This window comes from Sparus aurata, chromosome 12 (genome assembly GCF_900880675.1).
Source record: "Sparus aurata chromosome 12, fSpaAur1.1, whole genome shotgun sequence".
In the NCBI taxonomy this organism is placed as follows: Eukaryota; Metazoa; Chordata; class Actinopteri; order Spariformes; family Sparidae; genus Sparus; species Sparus aurata.
The window spans coordinates 18,855,084-18,876,457 of record NC_044198.1 but is presented as its reverse complement, the minus strand read 5'-3'; the positions used below and the strand labels follow the sequence as shown (position 1 = coordinate 18,876,457).

General features: G+C 38.7%; 1 protein-coding gene and 1 long non-coding RNA gene across 5 annotated transcripts; both read right to left on the bottom strand.

The window, feature by feature from the left end:
* Positions 1-3,673: 3,673 nt before the first annotated feature.
* LOC115593300 (metabotropic glutamate receptor-like protein P) lies at positions 3,674-12,489 on the bottom strand. 4 transcript variants are annotated; one of them, XM_030436807.1, is made up of 5 exons: positions 12,288-12,489; positions 8,558-8,621; positions 6,346-6,429; positions 5,583-5,636; positions 3,674-5,046 (listed from the first exon to the last, which is right to left on the bottom strand). In XM_030436807.1, exons 2-5 carry the CDS (start codon positions 8,583-8,585, stop codon positions 4,934-4,936), a joined length of 279 nt encoding a protein of 92 aa, XP_030292667.1. In that variant the 5' UTR covers positions 8,586-8,621; positions 12,288-12,489; the 3' UTR covers positions 3,674-4,933. The 4 variants fall into 4 exon arrangements, 3 of the variants coding, with proteins under 3 accessions (XP_030292667.1, XP_030292666.1, XP_030292668.1); XM_030436806.1 differs by having other exon boundaries at positions 12,379-12,407; XM_030436808.1 differs by lacking the exon at positions 12,288-12,489 and adding an exon at positions 8,735-8,781.
* A 788-nt stretch (positions 12,490-13,277) lies between these two features.
* Positions 13,278-18,313, bottom strand: LOC115593301 (uncharacterized). Its single transcript, XR_003986288.1, has 5 exons — positions 18,224-18,313; positions 17,475-17,557; positions 15,207-15,260; positions 14,561-14,614; positions 13,278-13,685 (listed from the first exon to the last, which is right to left on the bottom strand). It is a non-coding gene; the product is annotated as an uncharacterized LOC115593301 (long non-coding RNA).
* Between the last annotated feature and the right edge of the window lie 3,061 nt (positions 18,314-21,374).

Sequence of the window (21,374 nt, the reverse complement as noted above, 5' to 3'; positions counted from 1 at the left end):
ACGCGTGGTCTTTCTGAGACGATGCTACCGGATTTGTAAAAGTAAACAAAACTCTGAAACACATAAATGTCATGTGAGATCAGAGGGGAAAGAGGGACACTTGAAGAATTAAAAAAGTGGAAGTATGCAAGAATAATAGACTTGTCATTTCAAGAAAAAAAAATATATAAAATTCGGAGAAAAAACCCCATAATATATTCAATCTAAGTCTTAATAGCTATATCAAGAAAAAGTTATTCATATTCAGATAAATAACTCAATATATATCGGAAATAAATACGAAATCATTGTAATATATAAAAAAATAGCCATAAAATTCTGAGTAAAAAGTCATATTAAGAGAAAATAATATGAAAATGCCCATAATAAAGATAAATATAATATAAAAACACCCAGTAGGCTGGTCATCTGTTTGGCATAAGGAGCCCACTTTAACAGGTGAATAACACAGGTAGAACTGACGTGTACTGTTATATTTTACATCAATATCATAAAATACAATTGATATTGGTATGTAAATAACATGTTATTATATTGCTTCTCCTTTAATTGGTCTATATTATGTAATTAATATTGATTGTGCTTTTAATCTGAGGGTGGACACAATAGTTCTCACCCCCTATTCCCACCTATCCAAAATTAAGGTAATATCTCAGTTTCTGTTATTTTACTGTATAGATTTATGACACAGTATTTTTCTCTTTATTTTATTAATGTTTGTTCTGTCTTTAGTGACAACATGGCTCTGAGGAGAGATTGGAGCCTTTTTTTAAGCCAATTAAAGTATACACATAGGAAAAAAGGTATTTGTTTCATTTCATCTTATCATTAAATTAACTCTAAGCCAATCAATCAAACAGAGGAGACACAAGGCAACTGAGAACAATACACTCAGAGGCTTGTGACAGATATGTTAATCCCATAAAACACAAAAGGAGGTGATTAAATTAAACTTGATTGATAGTACACCAAATCAATAATAATCCCAATTTCAAATCCTTTAATCTTCTATTGTCTCTTTGTCCTTCTCCAGTTAAGAATCATACCACAGGACTCAACAAGAATACTATTATTCCTGTTTATGCAACACCTGAAAGCACATTTTACACATTCATAATGTGTAGAGGAGGTGGGGCTGGTTTGTCCTTTATGAACTCCAGTGAATTTCTCTGGTCAGTATGATCATCATTAGTTTCACAATAACTTTAAATATTGTGTTCAAATCATGTATAAATCCAACAAAGATATGACGGACTGACAGAAATTGTAAGGTTAGTTCCACCGTACGTAATTTGACATGAAAAATAAAAGTTTTGTTCATTAAAAACAGAATCAGAAATAATGGATGAATCACCTAAAACTTGTAACAAATGTCCCTGTACTGTATACTGGGATTATGATCCGAACACTTACAGTATGACGTACGTGTGAACTGTGTCATGTCTCTTGTACAGCTTTCTTCTGGCCAGGATGAGCATGACACCTGGTGGTGGCTTTTCATTAGTTTTCTTCTTTGTCTCTAACTCTTAAAGGCTTTTCACACTGGATGTATCTCGGAGCTGAAATTATTCTTACATCCATTACATTGTTCACACTTACACATTCCTGGCACATTTCAAAAGGACTATGTATACTGCATATTCTTATCCCAGGGCTTAGCGTTGACCCTGGGTTCATTTAGCCCCCTTTCACACAGATATTTAACCTGGAGTTAACCTAGGCCCAGGGCCATAAGATTCACACTGCACTGCTACTAGCCGTGGGTTATATGTGTTAAATAGATTTTCTGGGTAAAACCTCAGCTAGAGTCGGAGTTAGCCCACAGTGGATTGTGCTAGTGTGAAAATGTTCTTAACCTGGGGCTACATGCAGTGAGAAAAGCACCCCAACTTTAGCCTAGGGGCTTGCTGGGCCTACTCTAGATCAGGGTTAGGCCTGAGCTTGTAGAGTTATCCTCTGAAAATCGATTATACAAGGGGCAAAAAGGTGCCACTTTGAAACTTGGCTCAAGTGAAGAGCAGTCACACTTAATAGTAGGATAAGGACTAAACATCAAAATCAAATCAATTTTATTTATATAGCCCAAAATCGCAATCACATTGCCTCAATTGACTAGTGAAAGCACAGTGTATATAACTTTGTGTGAAGAGGGGCCAAGTTGTGGTCACCTTTTAGCCCGGGGCTGCTGCTGCTGATTAGACAATGAGACATTCCACCTCATTAGATTTCTAGCTTGACCAAACTACTGAGAAACACACTTAAATAAAGCATTTACCGTAATTTCTGGACTATTGAGCGCACCTGAATATAAGCCGCACAAACTAATTTTAAAAAGGAAAAAAAAAATGTACATATATAGGCCGCACTTGTCTATAAGCTGCAGGTGTCCACGTTGGAACATGAGATATAACACGGCAGTAACACAGTAGCAACATGACAGTAAAACGGCAGTAACACAGCAGCAACAGGGCTGGTTAAAAAAATCCCTACGACAAAAGTCATTGATCGCTATCTTCATCTTCCTCCTGCGCACTAAAACCACTGAAGTCGTCCTCTTCAGTGTCGGAATTGAACAGCCTCAGAATGACTTTGTCGCACACTTTCTCAGTCTCTCTTTCATTGTCGCTCTCAATGTCACTTTCGTTTTTGCCTTTAACTTAAAAGCTGCGTCATATGCATTTATTCGTTTGTTTTCCATGATGAGGGTGTGTGCATGATGTGCAAAATGATTGTTCAAAACACAATCAAACTAGCGTCTTCCTCGGCGCATTACTCTTCCACCTGTCTGTCTCGCTCTTTCGCTTCCTGCTAGAGCGCCCCCTGGAGGCCGTTAGCCTGTAAAAATCCATAGATTAGCCGCATTATTGTATAGGCTGCGGAAATTACGGTAGTTGTTCTTTTTTTACCTCAGACAACTGGTAACATGTTTAGAATAAATTAACTAATCTTTACAGATTAAATGGAATGCCTTCATAAAGTAACTTAATTGCCAAACATCGTCTTATTGAAACATACCTATCCATTTACTACACTCTACTACTTGGTGACATCATGTTTCATGTTCTCTTATTTAAAAAGTTCCTTGGGGATGGTCTGCATACAGCAGATTGACAAAAAGATAATTTGTTGATAAAGTTAATACAAACGTGTCATCAAATCGTTTGGGTTTGATTGAGGTGTGGAAAATGCTCATGTTTACATATTTTTTTTTTTTTTTTTACTTTTAGTTGTTAGTAAGTCACAAATAATATTGATATGTATATTGATATATACTATATATATATATATATATATATATATATATATATATATATTATTTTCATTCAGTTTAAGGCTTTGAAATCACCTCACTACCATGATTCAGAGAGTCACAAAGACAATTATGTCTTAAGTCTTTTAAAAAGAGAAATAAAATGGTCTAAATGTAATTCTTACTTGCAATCAATGAATTAGTGACAAAAAATTTACTTAAATATTTTAGTAATAATCACTGGTAACACAACTCTTAAGCTGTTATTTCCTGTACATTTCCTGTCTGCAATGATCCTGATACACTACACTGCATTAGAGAGCAAAAGAAGTGAGAAAATCTGGTCATTTTCAAAATCTTCTGCAGCAGTGACCCTGAAGACACTGACATGTCTTATGAATAGACAAACAATTATTACCATGATTCAGCACTACAATGAATATCATTTATTAACGATATATTTCCCATATTTTACAAAAATATCATAAAGATGAGGAAAAGGGGTGTGGGTATCTTTCTAAAAAAAAAGTCACAAGTGTAAAGTCACAGTTTAAATGCAGAGAAATTGTCATTTTAACACTGTTAACGTCAGTCAGAGTAATCATTAGTGTTCTATTGCAGAGCTTTTTTCAGTCCCTTTCTGTATAAAGACAATGACACAGACAAATCTATACATGAACATTTTCATTCCAGAAGACACTACGAAGTGGATGGCAGGACAATACTGTACACGCACAACTCGTCATATAATTTCACGAGCTATTCAGCTCTGCAGATGAGATAATGACAATCTTTGTTGAAAACATGCAAGTACTTTTCGCAATTAATTATCTAACATTTAGGAAATGTCTTGAGATAAAAAAAATGGTAACATTTGGAAAAAATACAAAGGACTTGCCCTTGGTGTTGTAATACATAGCACATAAAGTAGTTAAAATACAACAATGTGAAAGGCACAATTCTACACAACAATAACTTTTACTTCAATTCTCCAGTTACTTTTTGTTAATTATACTTTTGCACTTTTCTTACGTAAACTCTTGTATGCAAGAATTTTACCTGTAAAACAGTATTTCTTACATGGCAGAGTATTGCCACTACGAGTGTCACGATTCTCCAAATCCTCAATTCGATTAAGTTTTCGATTCCAAGTTCTCATTTTGATTTGATTCTCAATTTTTACATGTTACATGTTTTTATGCAATATAATATCTGACCTTTGTTTGCAATGTACCACACTACATTGTCAAATTTAAAACATTTAACACCATAATGTAACAATAACTTATATCTTAAGTCAATTGGAAACTTAGACAAAATAACCTGCCAGCTACTGGTTTAGCTAGTAGCTACGTTAGAGGAGTTTGAATCGCAGCACTTAAACACGTGTTGTTTTTTTTTGCGCTTGGCAAGCTCGACGATTCCATCTTTTATTTCAAAGTTCGAGATTGTGACTTAATTTCGGTGATACCCTTAATTGAGTATGGTTAGTGTGTCCTTCACAGCCAGGTTGAATGAGCAGGGATGGAGCAAATAGCAGGTGATTGCACTGGTCCAGCAGTGTAGAGGCGGGAGGGTTTTTCTCTGTGACAAACTTACATTACAAAACCATTTTTGACAATTTTCTTCAACTACAAATTTGAATGCATAGGGAGGGTCAGTTGTTTTGTTCCAGTAATACCCTCATAGAATAGTACACGTGGTTTCAAATGCTCGTGGGTTGTATTCGCTGTATTGGAATGAAGTAGCCTGGGACTTGACCGGGGTTTTGTTCGGATCCACCGTTGGACTACACACTAAAAAGCAAACAATGAATTAGAAAACACATTTTGGTGTTAACTTAATTTACATGGAATACATAAACTGGATTCATCTTTAAAATGGACTTGAGAGACTGTATCACTGACTTTTATTTTAAAACTTCCTTGTAACACCATGTTTGTATTTATTAAAATGCAAACTGCATTTACACCAGTTGCTGTTCCAGAGCTGTGGTTGTGGGTTTTTTGCTGAATACTATGATGTCACATTGCATTTATCCACTGACCTGTTGGGATAACATATTACATAACACATGTTATTATTTAACAAATGGTCTCTATCCATAGAAATTGTTTCCGTAATGTTTTCCGTAAACCCTTTTACTGGACGTAACTCTCAAATGGAGTTGCCCTGAAAGCTTACGTTACAGTGATCTCAGTCAAGTCCCTGCTGCCAGCTAAGGTGATCTGCTGGACTGATTCTAAAGTCTAAATCACTTACACACCAGAACATATTGGAAAAATATTTGAATTCCCCTGAACTCAGTTTAGTGTAGTTCAGTTTAACTTACTGTTAGGGGGCTGTAATTGGAAGCTGTTGTTGCGGGGAAGATTCCCATCTGACTCTGTCGGGATACAGAAAATGCAGACATTCATTACTTCTATCATCCACATGTAATCTGTCAAAAACCTGCTTGTTACAGTCACAGTTGGTTGCCACAACCAGCATTAACATTTTCACAGCCTTGATGGACTGATACAATTATCTACTCCTCCACACCTCCTCTGACCTGTGATCTCTTTACTCAACAAATGTAGAAACCAAAACAATAAGAAAATGAGGCTCAGGAGTAAGAGCAGGTTGTCTAATAATTGTAAGGTCACTGGTTAGAATCCTGGGCTCTGCCAGCTGCATGATGAAGTGTCCTTGAGCAAGATACTGAATCCTAAATTGCTCCTGATGAGCAGTTAAACCTTGCATGGCAGCCTCTGCCATCAGTGTATGAATGTGTGTGTGTGTGAATGGGTGAATCTGACAAGTGTTGTAAAGCGCTTTGAGCGGTCAGTAGACTGGAGTCCATTTACCATTTATAACTCATTGCCTTCAGGGTAAAGCTGTGATTCTTTTTGATTTATTCAGCAGATATTTTAAGGTAACTGAAAGCAGGGAGGCAAACAAGTGGTTTGTGTGACACACCGCTATGAAATATGATCAACAGTTATGGTGATGTGTTCAGTGTTTGTTTTAATATCAGCAGGGATGAAACAAACAGTAACATGTTTAAATAATGATTTTATTATTTTATTTTATCTGCTTCTGCTAGTTAAACTCACTGTTGGGCGTTGGGCTGCTGCTGCTGCTGCTGCTGCTGTTGCTGCTGCTGCTGCTGCTGCTGCAGGGGCGCGTATCAGGTAGCTCTGTAGGGGTACAGAAAACATTGATATTCATTTTTTTTTTATGAAAAAAAAAACACTAAAAAAAATCAGTGCTATAATCAGGAGTTGAAAATCTTGTCATTCCATTAAATGTCTGCCTGGGAACACTAGTTATATTTCTTTATTATTTTACACAATAATTCACATTCCTTTCAGAGGCAGCTCATCAGCTAGTCTCAGGTATGCTCTCAACAAATGACTCTGTTGAAACCAAAACCCAATCCAAGATTAAATGTTGGCAATGTACTTTTCTGCAAACTATCGATATGATGAACTACATTTTTAAGTTGTGACAACTATGACTAGGTTTAAGCGCAGAAATCACTTGGTTAGTGTTCGGAAAACATCATGTTTTGGCTTAAAATACTTGATCTGGTCCCCACAAACACAGTAGATTTAACATCTCCTAAAAAATATCCAGTGGTTTCACACACAAACGTGGTCTCAAACTGCTGTCACTGGCAGATATGGTACATCTGACACTTAGAAATGTGAATGAAACAGTTGTTTGTAGAAATGTTGAAGGGGCAATCTGCAAGAATTCAAGTTGAAACAAGTCAGCAATTTACAAAGATGATCTTTTAAAATGGGAAGAAAAGCAGTTTTGACGTTAAAACACTTTTTATGTATTTTTTGGCCTTTTAGTGGCTTTATTAACAGGACAGCATTAAAGCCCCTGTACGGAGTTTTTAACTGGATATAGAAAAGTCTCTGGTTTCTGCTGATGTGTCTCTGTTACCTACAACAGCAAATGAGCCCATCAGCGTGAAGATACGCTTTTTCTAAGTAGTACAATTCTATACCTCTGAAAGGCCTTGGTCGGGTCGGACCACTGACGAAACGATTTACGGCAGTCAGACCGGAACTGACGACATTCAGGATACGGCATAGCTGTTTTGTTGCTACGCTAGCCAGTGCTAACCGAGCTAAAACTTTTGTCATGGCTGATAATGAGACAAAGAAAAGAAAAGAGCTAGGGCTAAAACACGGATAAACATTGGCGATTCCTTCGAGAGGTGGAGAGAGTTGCGGGGCTTGAAGGGATTCAAGTCGGATCCAGAATTCGCCCGATTCCTCCTAGACAGGTTTGTAAATTTTATTTCATTTATGAAATGTAATGCGGGACGTAGTTTACAGCAATACATGAATTTATGTTGTTACAACAAAGCTGGCTAACGTTACCACTAGATTAGCTCTTGATACTACACTCATGAAAACGACAACAAACGTCTTAGATCACGCATCCATTTCAGCTGTGTGTATCAGCCCTGCCGACCTGCAACGATGCATCGGTAATATCCTCTGTCATTATAAATGATTCAGTTTCTTACTTGGAACAAAACATCCATCACAATCACTGTGACTTTGCTGTAACGCTAGCTCTGTAGCACCGTGGGTAATATATATAGCTGGGAAATTGCAGCGCAACAGCAGCATTACTTTGTTTCACCGGCGGAATATTATATTAAGTAGAAATACAAATAGACACATTACCTCCTCCATATGCACGCTGCAGATAGCTGCTAAAAAAAAAAAAAAAAAGTTTTCCAAGCAAGTCCCGTCGTCTTTCCGACGTTTCCAAGACAAATCTACAGGCGCTGGCCAGACAAACGTCTTCACGACAGTGGGCGCTAGAGCTCATGGGAAATGCAGTCTTCATTCCGGAAAAACACTACCGCTTTCGTCCAGCGGGGCCGCCAAAATCAACACTAAATGAAAAGTCTGTACAGGGGCTTTAAGAGGTGACGGTTAACGAGATGGGGTGGGGGAGAGGAATTACATGGGCCACAGGTTGGACTCGAAACATGGGCTGCTGCAGCGAGGAGAAGGCCTCAGTACATGGGATGCCAGTTCTTCCAACTCAGCTAGTGGGGTGCCAGTTGCAGAGATATATAATGAAGTTAGCATGCTAACCAGTTAGCTCTGTCCTGTCAGGGTCCAAAGCTCCTGTGCTATTGGTGTAGACATTAGCACTACCCTGGTCCCTTAGCTCCCATTCCTCTGGTTTTAAGGGTTAGGGTTAACCCAGGTTAAAGTTAAGAAGTGAACAGATCTCTATTTATGTTTTAGAATTATAATTAAGTTGTTATCCTGACTACAAATGTCTTACCATGTTGACCAGATGAGGGGACCCTCATGATGTCCCTGTCAGAGAGATGATATCAGAGATGGACCTAAAAAAAAATTATGGGTTTAAAAACCACAAGAGAGAATATCATACATTGTAGTGTTAATTTAACCTTTTGATGCTGCTTCATGTTAACGCTGTTAATCTTGTTATGCTTACTCTAAATGTAAGTCTGGAGAGCCACTGGAAAGTCAAATTCCTTGTCTCTAAATACACAATACACACACAAAAGCCTTATTATAATAATAATAATAATAATAATAATAATAATAATAATAATAATAATAGTAGTAGTAGTAGGAGTTCTATATTATGTAGGACATTTAAAGAGGCAATAAAATATGCGTGTAAAATATTTGCAACCCCATAAAATATGCACACAAAAGACAGGGTTTGTACACATTTTTCAAGGTCAAATTCAAGCACTTTTCAAGCACTTTTAAGGGTCATTCCAGCACCTTATCGCTGGGGTAAAATACATATCTACAGCAGGGATTCCCAAAGTGTTCCCCCTGGGGGTGCGCAAGCCGCCACCAGGGGGTGCGCGAGATGAAAAATGTAATGGTGGTCTGGTGTTACACAGTGTCTGTGCGTTCAGACCGAAAGCGCACAAAGAGGAAAATCCCCCTTGTCCACTCCACCTTAGTCGCTTAGTCACCCTGTTCGTTCTTGCTTCTAAATTTAAAGGGCCCGTGTAAAACACCACCACGCAACTATTGCTGTAGCACAGCCCATCCATTTACCGACATCGTTGATCACGGAAAGTTACTCATTGAACAGTAACTTGATAACGCGCGCGCACACACACACACACACACACCTACACACACACACACACACATACACACACGCACACACAGCCACTGGAGAAACTGCTATTGCAGGGGTGGACTGGCCATCGGGAGTACCGGGGTTTTTTCCGGTGGGCCGATGGACGGTCGTTTTTTATTTTATTTTTATTCATTTATTTATTTATTTATTTATGCTGCGCCTAGACGTTTCTCTGTCGACCCCAAGAGAGTGAGAGATTGGTGAAAAAATCAAACTGAGCTTCAGCGTCTGTCCAAGGAGGACAGCAGCAGGACCAGGCTGCCTGCTGGAGGGAGGAAGAAGTCTAGCGAGAAGCTGGAGATAAACATGCGGGGATGGGTGATCAGCAAACGGGCACGCCACGAGAGAGTGTCCCGCATGATGATCAAGGCGAAACAAATGTCCGCCACCGTGAGTGACAGCAGAGATGAGGAGTTTACAGCGAGTGCTGGTCGGCTGAATCGTTTCCTCCGCCACAACAACTTCACTTGCAGAAAGATGCCAGAGAATTCACCGAGAAAATGGCGAAGTGTGTGACATTTTCATCCCGGGTTTTGAGAGGAAGGAACTAAACTCCTGTCACACATTGCCACCTGGTCCCAAATAAACGCCCTGGCTATTATTCGGTAATTTACGGTATGATAACTCTCCCGGCCGGGGAGAGAGACATGCATCACAGTGCTCACCTAGACACGTCATAGCTCATTACATAAATTTGGAGGATTTTTAATTTTTTTTTTAACTCCCGCCACCGCCTTTTCCCCCTTTCCCTCCTTGTCCGCCTGGCTCCCATCCATTGCATTAATATGGGTAAGTATTTGTCGGTATTGATATTATTGCTACAAATATAGGCCTACTGGGAATACTCACACATCCTCCTCCCCATCTCTCTCTCTCTCTCTCTCTCTCTCTCTCTCTCTCTCCCTCTCTTGCTGCAGGCTGAGCGACTTTTGCGCCGCTCTTGAAAAGTTCCAGATGGATCCTCTTTTAATTTAGGCCTATCTTATGTTTCTGAGCCCATCCTCTTTGTTACTTATTTTGTGGATCGTGTGTAATTTTATCGCACTTGTAAAGTTTCAGATTGATCCTCGTTTTTATTTATTTATATCTGTTTCTGAGCCCATGCTCTTTAATGTTGTGGATCGTTTGTAACTTCATTGCAATTTAATTCAATGTTCTGTCGTTCTAATTTCCATAACTGTTGTGTTATGGCCCGGTTGGGACGTAGAAGGGGGTGCTCCGCAAAAAAAGTTTGGGAACCGCTGATCTACAGGAATACACTCATGATTATTTTTTTCACTTTTCATCAAAATTATGTACATTGTATCACACTGTCAACATCTCAAATGATGTTTCATAATAGCAAAAACTTTAGAAGTTAAAGGAGAACACAAAGTTTTATCCAAAAAAAGAGAGGCCACTTGGCGTTCTTCAGGTACACTTGCACCAAGGCAAAGAGAGACCTGAGAGCACCCTGTAATTTTCTTTTTTGACATAAACTTTTATACGCTGTTCGCTTATTCACCAAAGTTTATTAATATTGAACGTGTCATTAGTCCAAATTGCATCAAATTCACCTTCTCGTCAGCCATCTTTCTCTATTGCTACTAGGCTGCATGTGTGATGACACACACACACACAGATTTTATTTCTCCTTGTAATAAGCAAATTATCCAGTCTGATCCCAATGTTGCCAAGACAGAGTTATAATGTCAAGCACTTTCAAGCACTTAAACTAAAATCCAAGCACTTTTCAGACCTTGAAAACACAACATTGAAATTCAAGCACTTTCAATGATTTCAAGCACCCATACGAACCCTGAAAAGAACACAGTCTGTGGGCCTGATGATGCTGCACATGACATGTCCAGTTAGCATTATGCTAACCTTAAGTTCAGGGTGATTTTGTTTGCAGTAGTACAGTCCTCATACACACATATGGGAAAACATAGAGACACACTCACAAATCATCCAACTTAGGACAGTGGAAGTTGAAAAATGGCAAATTAAGAAGTTCTTAAAACTTTTTAAAAGGTTCTTACAAAGTTCTTACAGGTCCTGATCATTCTAAGATAGTGAAATTGAACTGAACTACTAATAGTTAGAAGAAAATAAACAAAAAGAATCAATACAAATTATTTAGGTTGTAAAAACAGACATAATGGGTAAAATATAAATAGATAAGTAAAATAAAATAAATACAGCAATGAGTAAACAAGTAAAAGCAGCAATAATTAATCATGTGTTCAACATAAAGTTATTACGTATTCCTCAGTGGAATAGCTGCAGGGGCAAAGCTGTTTTTGTGTCTTTTTATTTTACACTTAGGAATTGTAAACCTGCGCCCAGAGGCGAGAAGCTGAAACTCTATGCAATGGGTGGGAACTGTCCTTTAAAATTGAACCACATTTGCGTTGTAGTCGTTTTGTGTACAAGGTCTCCACGTTGAGCTGTGGCTCATCAATCAGCCTGCTGAGCCACTTTTCTATTTGGTTAAGTGAGTTTTTATTTTTCAAAGAGAGGTTCCCAAACCAGGCCTCTCAACCAGGCTGCTAGAGGATCATGATGGATTTATCGCTGTGGAAGCGACTCAGTTTCCTCAAACAGAACAGACGCTGACGCCCTTTTTTTTACTGCATAACCTCTTGATATAAGAAATGGCGTCTCCACACTTCAATTCCGCCTAAATGTTGGAAAAAACATCTGTCACAGTCGTCTCAATGAATAAAAAAATTATAAATCAAACTCAAACATGTCGGGGACTCTACACACTGTGCAGCTGCTGTGTGTAAAAAAAAACAAAAAAAAACTGTGGATCTGCTGTGAACAGTTACTGACAGGAGGCTGGTTGAAAAGAGTTAAATAATTAGTGAATAAAGTAAATCTGTGACTCCCAGCTGACCTGTTATAAACTCTACCGGTCCATCAATAATACCGATGACTTCGACCTGCATTAGTCGTGTCTTTATCTGGTTTTGGTCGACTTTACTCACCCGCTGAATTTCTTGCTGCGACACAAACATGAATTGATGAAAGTGAAACTTAAAACGGTCTGGTGGTCAGAGAAGTGGCGAAACGTCACTACGTAACTACGTAGTACTCAACATTATCTCACCGACTCACAGATAATTCATTATTAAATTAGGATTGTTTAAAAGTGTTAAAAGCACAAGAGCAGCTAATTTAAATGATTGAAAACGCACTGAGATGTTCGGTGTTCATGTTGCAGGTCTGATTTAATATACTTTAGGTGCCTCACCTAGTTTATGGCATAACTATGTCCTCATGCAAAAAACGTCTTTAAATATGAGTGATATGACCATATGGTCTTGTTGATAGCATCAAATTCAATCTCTTAACTCAAACAAGTGGTTACATGTATAGAATAGATAAATTAACCTTTACAGATTTAATGGGATGCATTCATGAAGTTACTTCCTTGCACATTGTCTTACTGAAACATAACCATCCATTAGCTACACTCTACTACTTAGTGACTTCATGTTTCATGTTCTCTCATCTAAAAAGTTAAGTCACTGAGGGATAGGTTGGTCTGCATACAGCAGACTGACAAAAAGATAAATAGTCATCTGTTGATAAAGTTAATACAAACTTAACGATCAAACTTTGGGCCTGATCGAGTTGTGGACCAGTGAAAACTGCACATGGTTACATTCTTTTGACCAAACAGTTTTTTAAAGATATAGTGTGTATACGTTTATAAATCTCTATATTTTTCAAGAGTTACAAAAAACACAAATAATGTCGTAGTAGTATTAAGTCATAATGGATACTGGGGTCATTTTCATTCAGTTTATATCTTTGAACTTTGATTGATTTGTTTGTTTCACACACAAATAAAAGCTAATACATTCAAAAAACACGAGGGAAACATATGCGCAAAACTTTATTTCCTCAATGCAAAGAAATTCCCAAAGCAAAAAATTGTAAAGAAGACAAGAGTATAAGTTAGAGTATTAATGCAGAGAAATGGTAATTTTAACACTATTAAAGTCAGTTAACTTTTATGTCTCATTTTGTATAGAGACAATGACACAGAAGAATCCGTTACATTTTTAGTACTTGACCTTAGTGTCCTCAAACATAGCATACAAAGTAGTTCACATTTGCAAATATAATAGTGTTAAAAGGCACCATTCTACCCAATAATAGTTTGACGTAAAAACTTTGCGTGTAACAGCTTTTCATGTATAGCAAAGCCTCAGGTGTGCTCATGGGCTCTGTTCGCTGGATTGCGAGGGGACAGCCACGGCCATGAGCGGGTCCACCAGTGGTCACACTAAAAAGAAAACATTAATTAGAAAACACACTTGGTGTAGACTTAATCTACATGGAATACAACACACTGGATTCATCTTCTAAATGAACTTGACATTCTGGCTTCCATTTTTAATTTATTACTTCCTTGTGACAGTATTGTTGTAGATATTTAAATGCAAACTACAATTACAGCATCACAGTTGTATTATGTGCACCAGTTGCTGTTCCAGTGTTGTGTGTTAGGGTTTTTTGCAGAATACTATGATGTCACAGTGCATTTAACTTCTGACCTTTGGATAATAAATGACATAACTTCATCATGTTATCCTATTAGAAATGTGTGTGTCAAACTTTATCAGAATTATTGTATGAGGTATTGTATTGTGAGGTCAGCATGACCTCATCCTCTGACCTTTGGCCACCACATTCTAATGAGTTCATCCTTGAGTCAGAACGGACACTTTGTGTGTAACTGACCACCAAATTTGAAGAACCTCCCTTTACAGAGCCAACACCTGTAACAATACACCTTGTGAGATTCCAGTGTGAAACTTCTTATTGATCTTTTGTAACCTTGTTTTCCTGGTTACAGAATCTATCCATAGGAATCGTTTCCGCAATGTCGTCAGACACAAGAATAACAACTTCCACCTGCCAGTGGCAAAAACAAAAACACTTTTAGTGGACGTAACTGTCGAATGGAGTTGCCGCAAAAGCTTCAGTTTTTTCACTGCCAGCTGAGGGGATCCTCTGGACTAATTCTAAAGCTCTCGGTATGTATGAATCATTTACACACCAAAACGTGTCAATATAAGGCCCAGGCTAACACATACTGGAATTTCCTTTTTAATATAGGCAAGAAACCCCAGTTTAATCTAGTTCAGTTTAACTCACTGTAAGGTGGCAGAAATCCACAGCTGTCACTGCGGTAAATCTTCCCATCTGACTCTGTCGGGATACAGAAAATTCAGACATTAATTTCTTCTTTGATCTACATGTAATCTGTCATAAACCTGCTCATTACACTGATAGTTGGTTTCCACAACCAGCATTAACATTTTCACAGACTTGATGGACTGCTACAATTATTATCTACTCCTCCACACCTCCTCTGACCTGTGATCTCTTTACTCAACAACAGTAGAAACCAAAACAATGAGAAGAGGAGCAACTCGTTTTTCAGGGTAAAACTGTGATTCTTTTTGATTTATTCAGCAGGTATTTTATCATAGCTGAAAGCAGGGAGGCAAAACAAGTGGTTTGTGTGACACACTGCTCTGAAATATGATCAACAGCTATGGTGATGTGTTCAGTTTTTGGTTTAATATAAGCAGGGATGAAACAAACAGTAACAGGGAGAAAGAAAGAATTGGGCCGACATCTTCCTTTAGTATTCCTCTTGACCACACCTTTAAACACTTATGGATCTCAATCTTCCTTTCACCAGACACATTCACTGTTAAAAATTAAGCCATTTCATACATTAAGAAGATTATATTGCCTTGTATACATTTTATTAGCTTCTGCTAGTTTAACTTACTGTTGGGCGGACGGCTGCTGCTGTTGTTGTAGCAGCAGCGCATCTCAAGTAGCTCTGTAGATAAACAGAAAACATTGATATTCATTCTTTTCTTTAATGAAAATGGCGTTTTACATGTCTGCCTCGTGACACTAATTTTATTTCTTTATGATTTTACACATTAATTCATATTCCTTTATTATTTCATACTCTGCCAACATTTAATCTGGGGGTTTTAGTTTCAACAATGTCAGACACAATGAAACTACACTTCTTTATGTTGTGTTTTAGGTTGAATTTTCTTTTCAAGTTGTGACAACAATGTGCATTGTCTGATAAGCACAAAAATCGCTCAGTGTTCAGAAAAGATGTTTTGTCTTTAAATACTTGATCTGGTCCCCACAAACACAGCAGGGGATTCAACATCTCCTGAAAATTATCCAGTGGTTTCACACCTAAGAATGTACTCCTGACAGAAGTCAGTCAGGTACATTTGACATGTACAGGGCGGCAATAGCTCAGTCCGTAGGGACTTGGCTTGGGGACTTGAAGGTCGCCGGTTCAAGTCCCACCCGGACCAAAAAAGAATGATGTGGACCGGCAGTTGGAGACTGCTGGTTCACATCCTGGGCATTGCCGAGGTGCCCCTGAGCAAGGCACCGGCCCCTAACACTGCTCATCGGGCGCTGTAGCATGTGTGGCTGCCCCTTCGCTCATCTCCTCTACACTGCATGTGTGTGTTTGTGTGTGCGCACCTGTGTGTAATGTGAGTGGAAAAAAGAATTTCCCAATTTGGGATTATAATAGTACATCAAAAAAAAAAAAAAAAAAAAAAAAATGTAACAGTGGTATGCAGAAACATTTAAGAGGCAATCTGTGAGATATCAAGTTCTAAACATTCAACATTTTCCTAAAATGATCTACAGAATAGGAAGAAAAGGCAGTTTTGGCATTATAATGTGTTTGTGTATTGTTGAAAAAATATCTACTGAATCTAGCATGCTAACCAATTAGCTCTATCCTGTCAGGGTCATCTCCTGTGCTAGCGGTGTCAACACTTATACTCCCCTGGTACCTGAGCTCCCAGTACGAACTGCTAGCTGCACAGCTAACTGTGCTAACTTACAAAAGATATTAACAATACACAGCAGTTAAAGGTTAGCCTGATGATATGCTGCCCCTTATTCGTTCAGAGTATGAATTTTGCAGGTGTCTAATTCTTGCATATTGCACCTAAGCTATTAGCCGACAGAGAGGATTAAGTGTCTGTTGTGTTATTCAAAGAGCAATTAATGATGAAACATTACAGCAGTAAATGAATGACCCTAAACAGTGTTTCCTCTAGGATTTTTCCGGTCCGTCGCTTCAGGAGGTGGGCCGTGTAGCTAGCGGCTACAGATTCCGATTCCACTTTGTTGTCCGCGCGTCTCCGGATCTCCTCAGACCCGAACAGACTCGTCCGGACTCGTTTAATCTCATTAATCCACAACAGTCAGTTTAGATGCACAGAACAGAACGGGACTGAACCGCCGGCAAAATCCCGGTCCAGCTCGCGCTGCTGCAGGTATAAATCTGCTTGTTTCTTAAGGTGGGGGGTCGCGGTGGGCTCTGCAGTGATTGGCTCTGGTGCGCGCGTGGCCACGGTGTGCAGTGATTGGCTCTGGTGCGCACGTGACTGTAGTTGCTCCGGTGGACAATGCTCGTGGAATTTGTAAAGCATTTATGAAATAATTTATTAACGGTATCATTGCAGTCCAAACAAATGCGAAATAGCACACCCTCGAACCACGCAGCAGCCATGTTGAAACTCTCAGGTCAGTCTGATCCTGATCCGCAGAGATATTTGAGGAATACACACGCGCGCGCGCACACACACACACACACACAGAGGTTATTTGCTTTTATAGAGAGATGACACTCCTCTGACTTGACGTGATGTCACTTTCAAGGCCGTGCTCTCGCGAGTAATTAACGTTGATGGCACCGGTAAATTATTGGGGGAGGGCGGGGGGAATCTACTCCAAAGAGTAGATACTGAGCAAGATAGTTATCTAGTTTACCTCAGCACTCGCGACACCCGACCCAGTGCAGGACTCTGCAGTGAAGGTGGAGATATGATGCGGCGGTGCTGTAATTGCGACAATTAAAAAAAAAAAAAAAAAATTGAAGGAGCGGTGGCTAGGATTTAGGAGTGGCGGGCCGAATGTAGAGGAAACACTGCTAAATGAGTCATCAGATATGAGATTACCATAAAGAGAGAGTGTGTTACCATGACTAAAAATGTCTTACCATGAAGAAAACGTGGGAACCCCATCTTGCCCATGTGAGAGATATTAGGGATGGCCCGAAGATCAAATGATGGGTTTAAAAACCTAAAGAGAGAATATCATACATTTCAGTGTTAGTTTACATATATAACCTTCTGATGCTGCTTCATGTTGATGTCTTCATGTTATTGACTTCATCTTCCTGTCAACCTTCACTTTCTGTTTGAGAGCCACTGTAAAGTCAAATTCCAGGTCTATCAATCCACAAAACACAGAAAATACCCTAATAACAATAATAATAACAATGCTAATAATAATAGCATGTTAAATATTTGCAACCCCACAAAATATGCACGCACAAAAACAGTCTGTAGGCCTGATGATGCTACATATAACTCCTAAGAAAATATGTCCAGTTAGCATTTAGCTAACCATATTAGCATAACCTTTTGATATAAGAAATAATCTCCACAGTTCACTTCGGCCCTTAGTGTTGCAAGAAACATCTATCACAGTCGTCTCAATAATCAAGAATTTACTAATCATAAACTCAAACATGTCAGGGACTCTAAACACTGTGCAGTTGCGGTTTAAAAACAAACTGCATCTGCTGTGAGCAAGGTACTAGCTGGTGGCTAGTTGAATTAGTGAATAATGTAAATCTGTGACTCCCTGCTGTCCTGTTATAAACTCTACCCATCCATCAATAATGCCGATGACTTCGACTAGCATCAGTCGTGTCTTTATCTGGTTTTGATCGAGTTTGCTTACCCGCTGAATTTCATCCTGCGTAACAAAACAAGAAACTCATGAAAGTGAAACTAAAATGGTCACGTGGCCAGGGAGTGATGAAGCGTCACCAATTTGAATAGCTGTTTATAGGCTGTAATATAAAACTTTGCCACTAGATGGCAGCAGCCTGCCATCGCTCACAGGCCTCACTATACTGATGTCAGCTCTCATACAATCTATCACAACCATTTATCTTCAACAATGTTCTGATACTCAGTAATATATTTCATCTCTTGATAAAAAGATAAATCAGTGACTGACTTGTTGGACTTGATGCAGGCGATTGTCAAAAATTGTTTTCTTAGACTTCATGAGCAATGGTGTCTCTTGTTACAATCAGATGAGGAGGAATATTATATACTAGACTATAAAAACTCAAAAAAACACTCATTTCGCAAAGTGGTACTGTTCAGGATAATGTATATATCATATTAGTGGATTATAATTATGAATGTGTAAGCTTCCCTCTTTTAACTACTTTATACACTTTAGCTGCCATGTTGCTTGTAAATTTCCCCAACGGGATCAATGAAGTTTTCTATTTATCTGTAATCACATCATAATTTAATTGTTGAGTATGTTTTTTTGTTTGTTTTTTTTAATTGTTTTGAATCTGTTGTATATTCATCTTTGTATAAAGTACCCAAAAGTCCTGCTTGAGTAAAATATATCATGTTAAAATATTACTTTGATAAAAGTGAAAGTTACCCATATAAATAGCACTTGAGGAAAAGTGAAATTATTTATTTAAGTTATTTTAACAAATGTACTGAATAAAAAGTGCAATATTTGCCTCTAAAATATAGTCAAAGTGACAGAAAATGGAAATACTCAAGTAAAGTAGCCCGCAATTACCTCAAAATTATACATCAGTGCATAACTTGAGTAAATGTATTCAGCTACATCCCATCTCCAAGTATTTTAAAGTAGAAAATACATGCAGTGGAAGTGGAAACACTCAAGTAAAGTACCTCAAAATTGTCCTTAGAACAATAATAAATTGAATGTACTTAGTTACTCTCCACTACTAGTTACAACTGAAGCCCCTTCCGGAGGTAACGTGATTCCACAGAAATGATGAAGACGGAGTGATAGATATCTAGAACACAATACCCAGCATGGCAAGCTGCTGATGTAACCACATATTTAAAGCCAACACCACAGTGGAGCTCCACCCGAGACCACTCCTGTGTTTGTGTTGGTCGCAGGGCGCTGAGATGTGTATCAGCTTGTTGGAGCCTCTGACTCAGTGACATCATGACATCACTGGAGGCTGTACATTATTTCTAGGGCGTGCATTTATAGATATCGCCCAGCTATACTGTGTGACACCTCCCATAAATATATTATAGGACCACGGGTCTTTCAGGTTCAAGGCTCGTCAAGAGCTCAGTGCTTGTCAATGCTTTCAACACACACTCACACACACACTCATACACTCCACCCCCTCCGTTGCCCGAGCACTTCTCATCAGTATTCTCCCAGCAGTGCAGGATTAAACTGTGTCCGCAGCGCCGACAGCAAAGGGACGGCCCTTTCATTCCTCAGATTTCTGGGGCCCAACTCAAAGACCCAGAGGCTGAAACTGGGGGTTTCAGAACAACTGGAATCTTTATTCAATTATGTCTGTGGCCGCCGAGCCTGTCACCAGTGTGTTACCCCCTAGTTCATACCCCGCAGTGCTGCCGCCTCTCAGGGGAAGTCAGGCAGCGGTGAAGCCAAATGAGGCTGGTGGTTTTAATAAAAATGTACGTGGGGAGTTTTGCTGGTCTCGGAATAGCTCACGTCAAACAATTGAAGGTCAGGTAAAACTATTCAGTGAACTGAAAATAAAAAGACTTTGCGCATGAGTGAAAAAGTGCTGGCAGCTAAAAAATATAAATAAACCACAAATTGTATGGCGCGTGTGTGTGTGTGGAGAATTAGATTTTCGGGTCAACGTTCTTCCAATCTTAAACAATAGAATAGTAAAACATCTAACTTTTATCATGAATTGTCAAAGTGGCTTCTACGTATCCACACTTGTTTTCTTTGAATCTAATCTAATATGCACAAATAGATGGCGATATAGCTGGATGAGCTATAATCAGTAATCACGTTTCCTCTCACAGTCCAAAGATACAAAGGGCAGGTGAATTCAATTAACTTTGAAGCCTTTGAATGCAAGTCTGGCCGTCTATCTGTGTTCACCATCACCTGCAGCCATTCTAAGGTGTTTTCCAGCCTTTTGTCCATTTAAATTCTAGGAAATGATTAAGACCATGTTAGCATCCATGGATAGGTAAACACTAAGCAATATCACCTGAATCAATCCTTCGTTTATACGCAGGTTATTTTCATGATTAAACAAAATAATTCTGGGAGACTTCTGGAGTTTTTCCCTCAACTCAACCATTTGGTAGCCCAAAAATTAACACATTAGTCACTTTATTAAGTTGTTATTGCAAATGTGTTAGCATTTAACAGCAGCATTTGAAACATCCAGCGGGCATAGACCACTGTAAGAATTTATTTGTAGCAGTTTTACCTGCCTGGTGAATTTAAGTCCAATATTTCCTCTTTTTTAGCTCTGTTTTTGGTCTCTACCAGCTACTGAGGGAAATATCCGGCTCTTTAGCTGCTGAATGCTAATTTATGCTCACCAGGTAGCGAAAACTTTGTCCGTCTGCCGTTTAGGGCTACTCCAAAAGGTAGTTTACTGCAGATTTGAGTTTTGAGAAAAAGATGCATACTAGATCTCTAAGCAAAGATGCTAATGATAGCTGAGAGTCAATGTAAACAGAAAAGCTTTGGGTCTATCATGTCTATGACTATCATGTGTTTCGTTGCTAATGTAAAGATATTGATTACAGTGACTTCAAAGGGCATGTTTGATTTTTCAGTATGCATGTAGCAAAGATGAGCATGTAATTTTGCAAAATAAATCTTTGTATCATCATTTAACAGACTTCAGCTGTCAGAAAACACAAGCCATACCAGACAGATTGTGTAATCGTGAATATGCCATGCATCATCCCTGATTGTACCGTTGTTGTTCAAGTGCCAGAGTTCATGTGAAATTCTTCTTAAAATGTAACCTATGACAAAAAAACTGGACCACTGACAGGAAACACAAGATATTTTTATAACA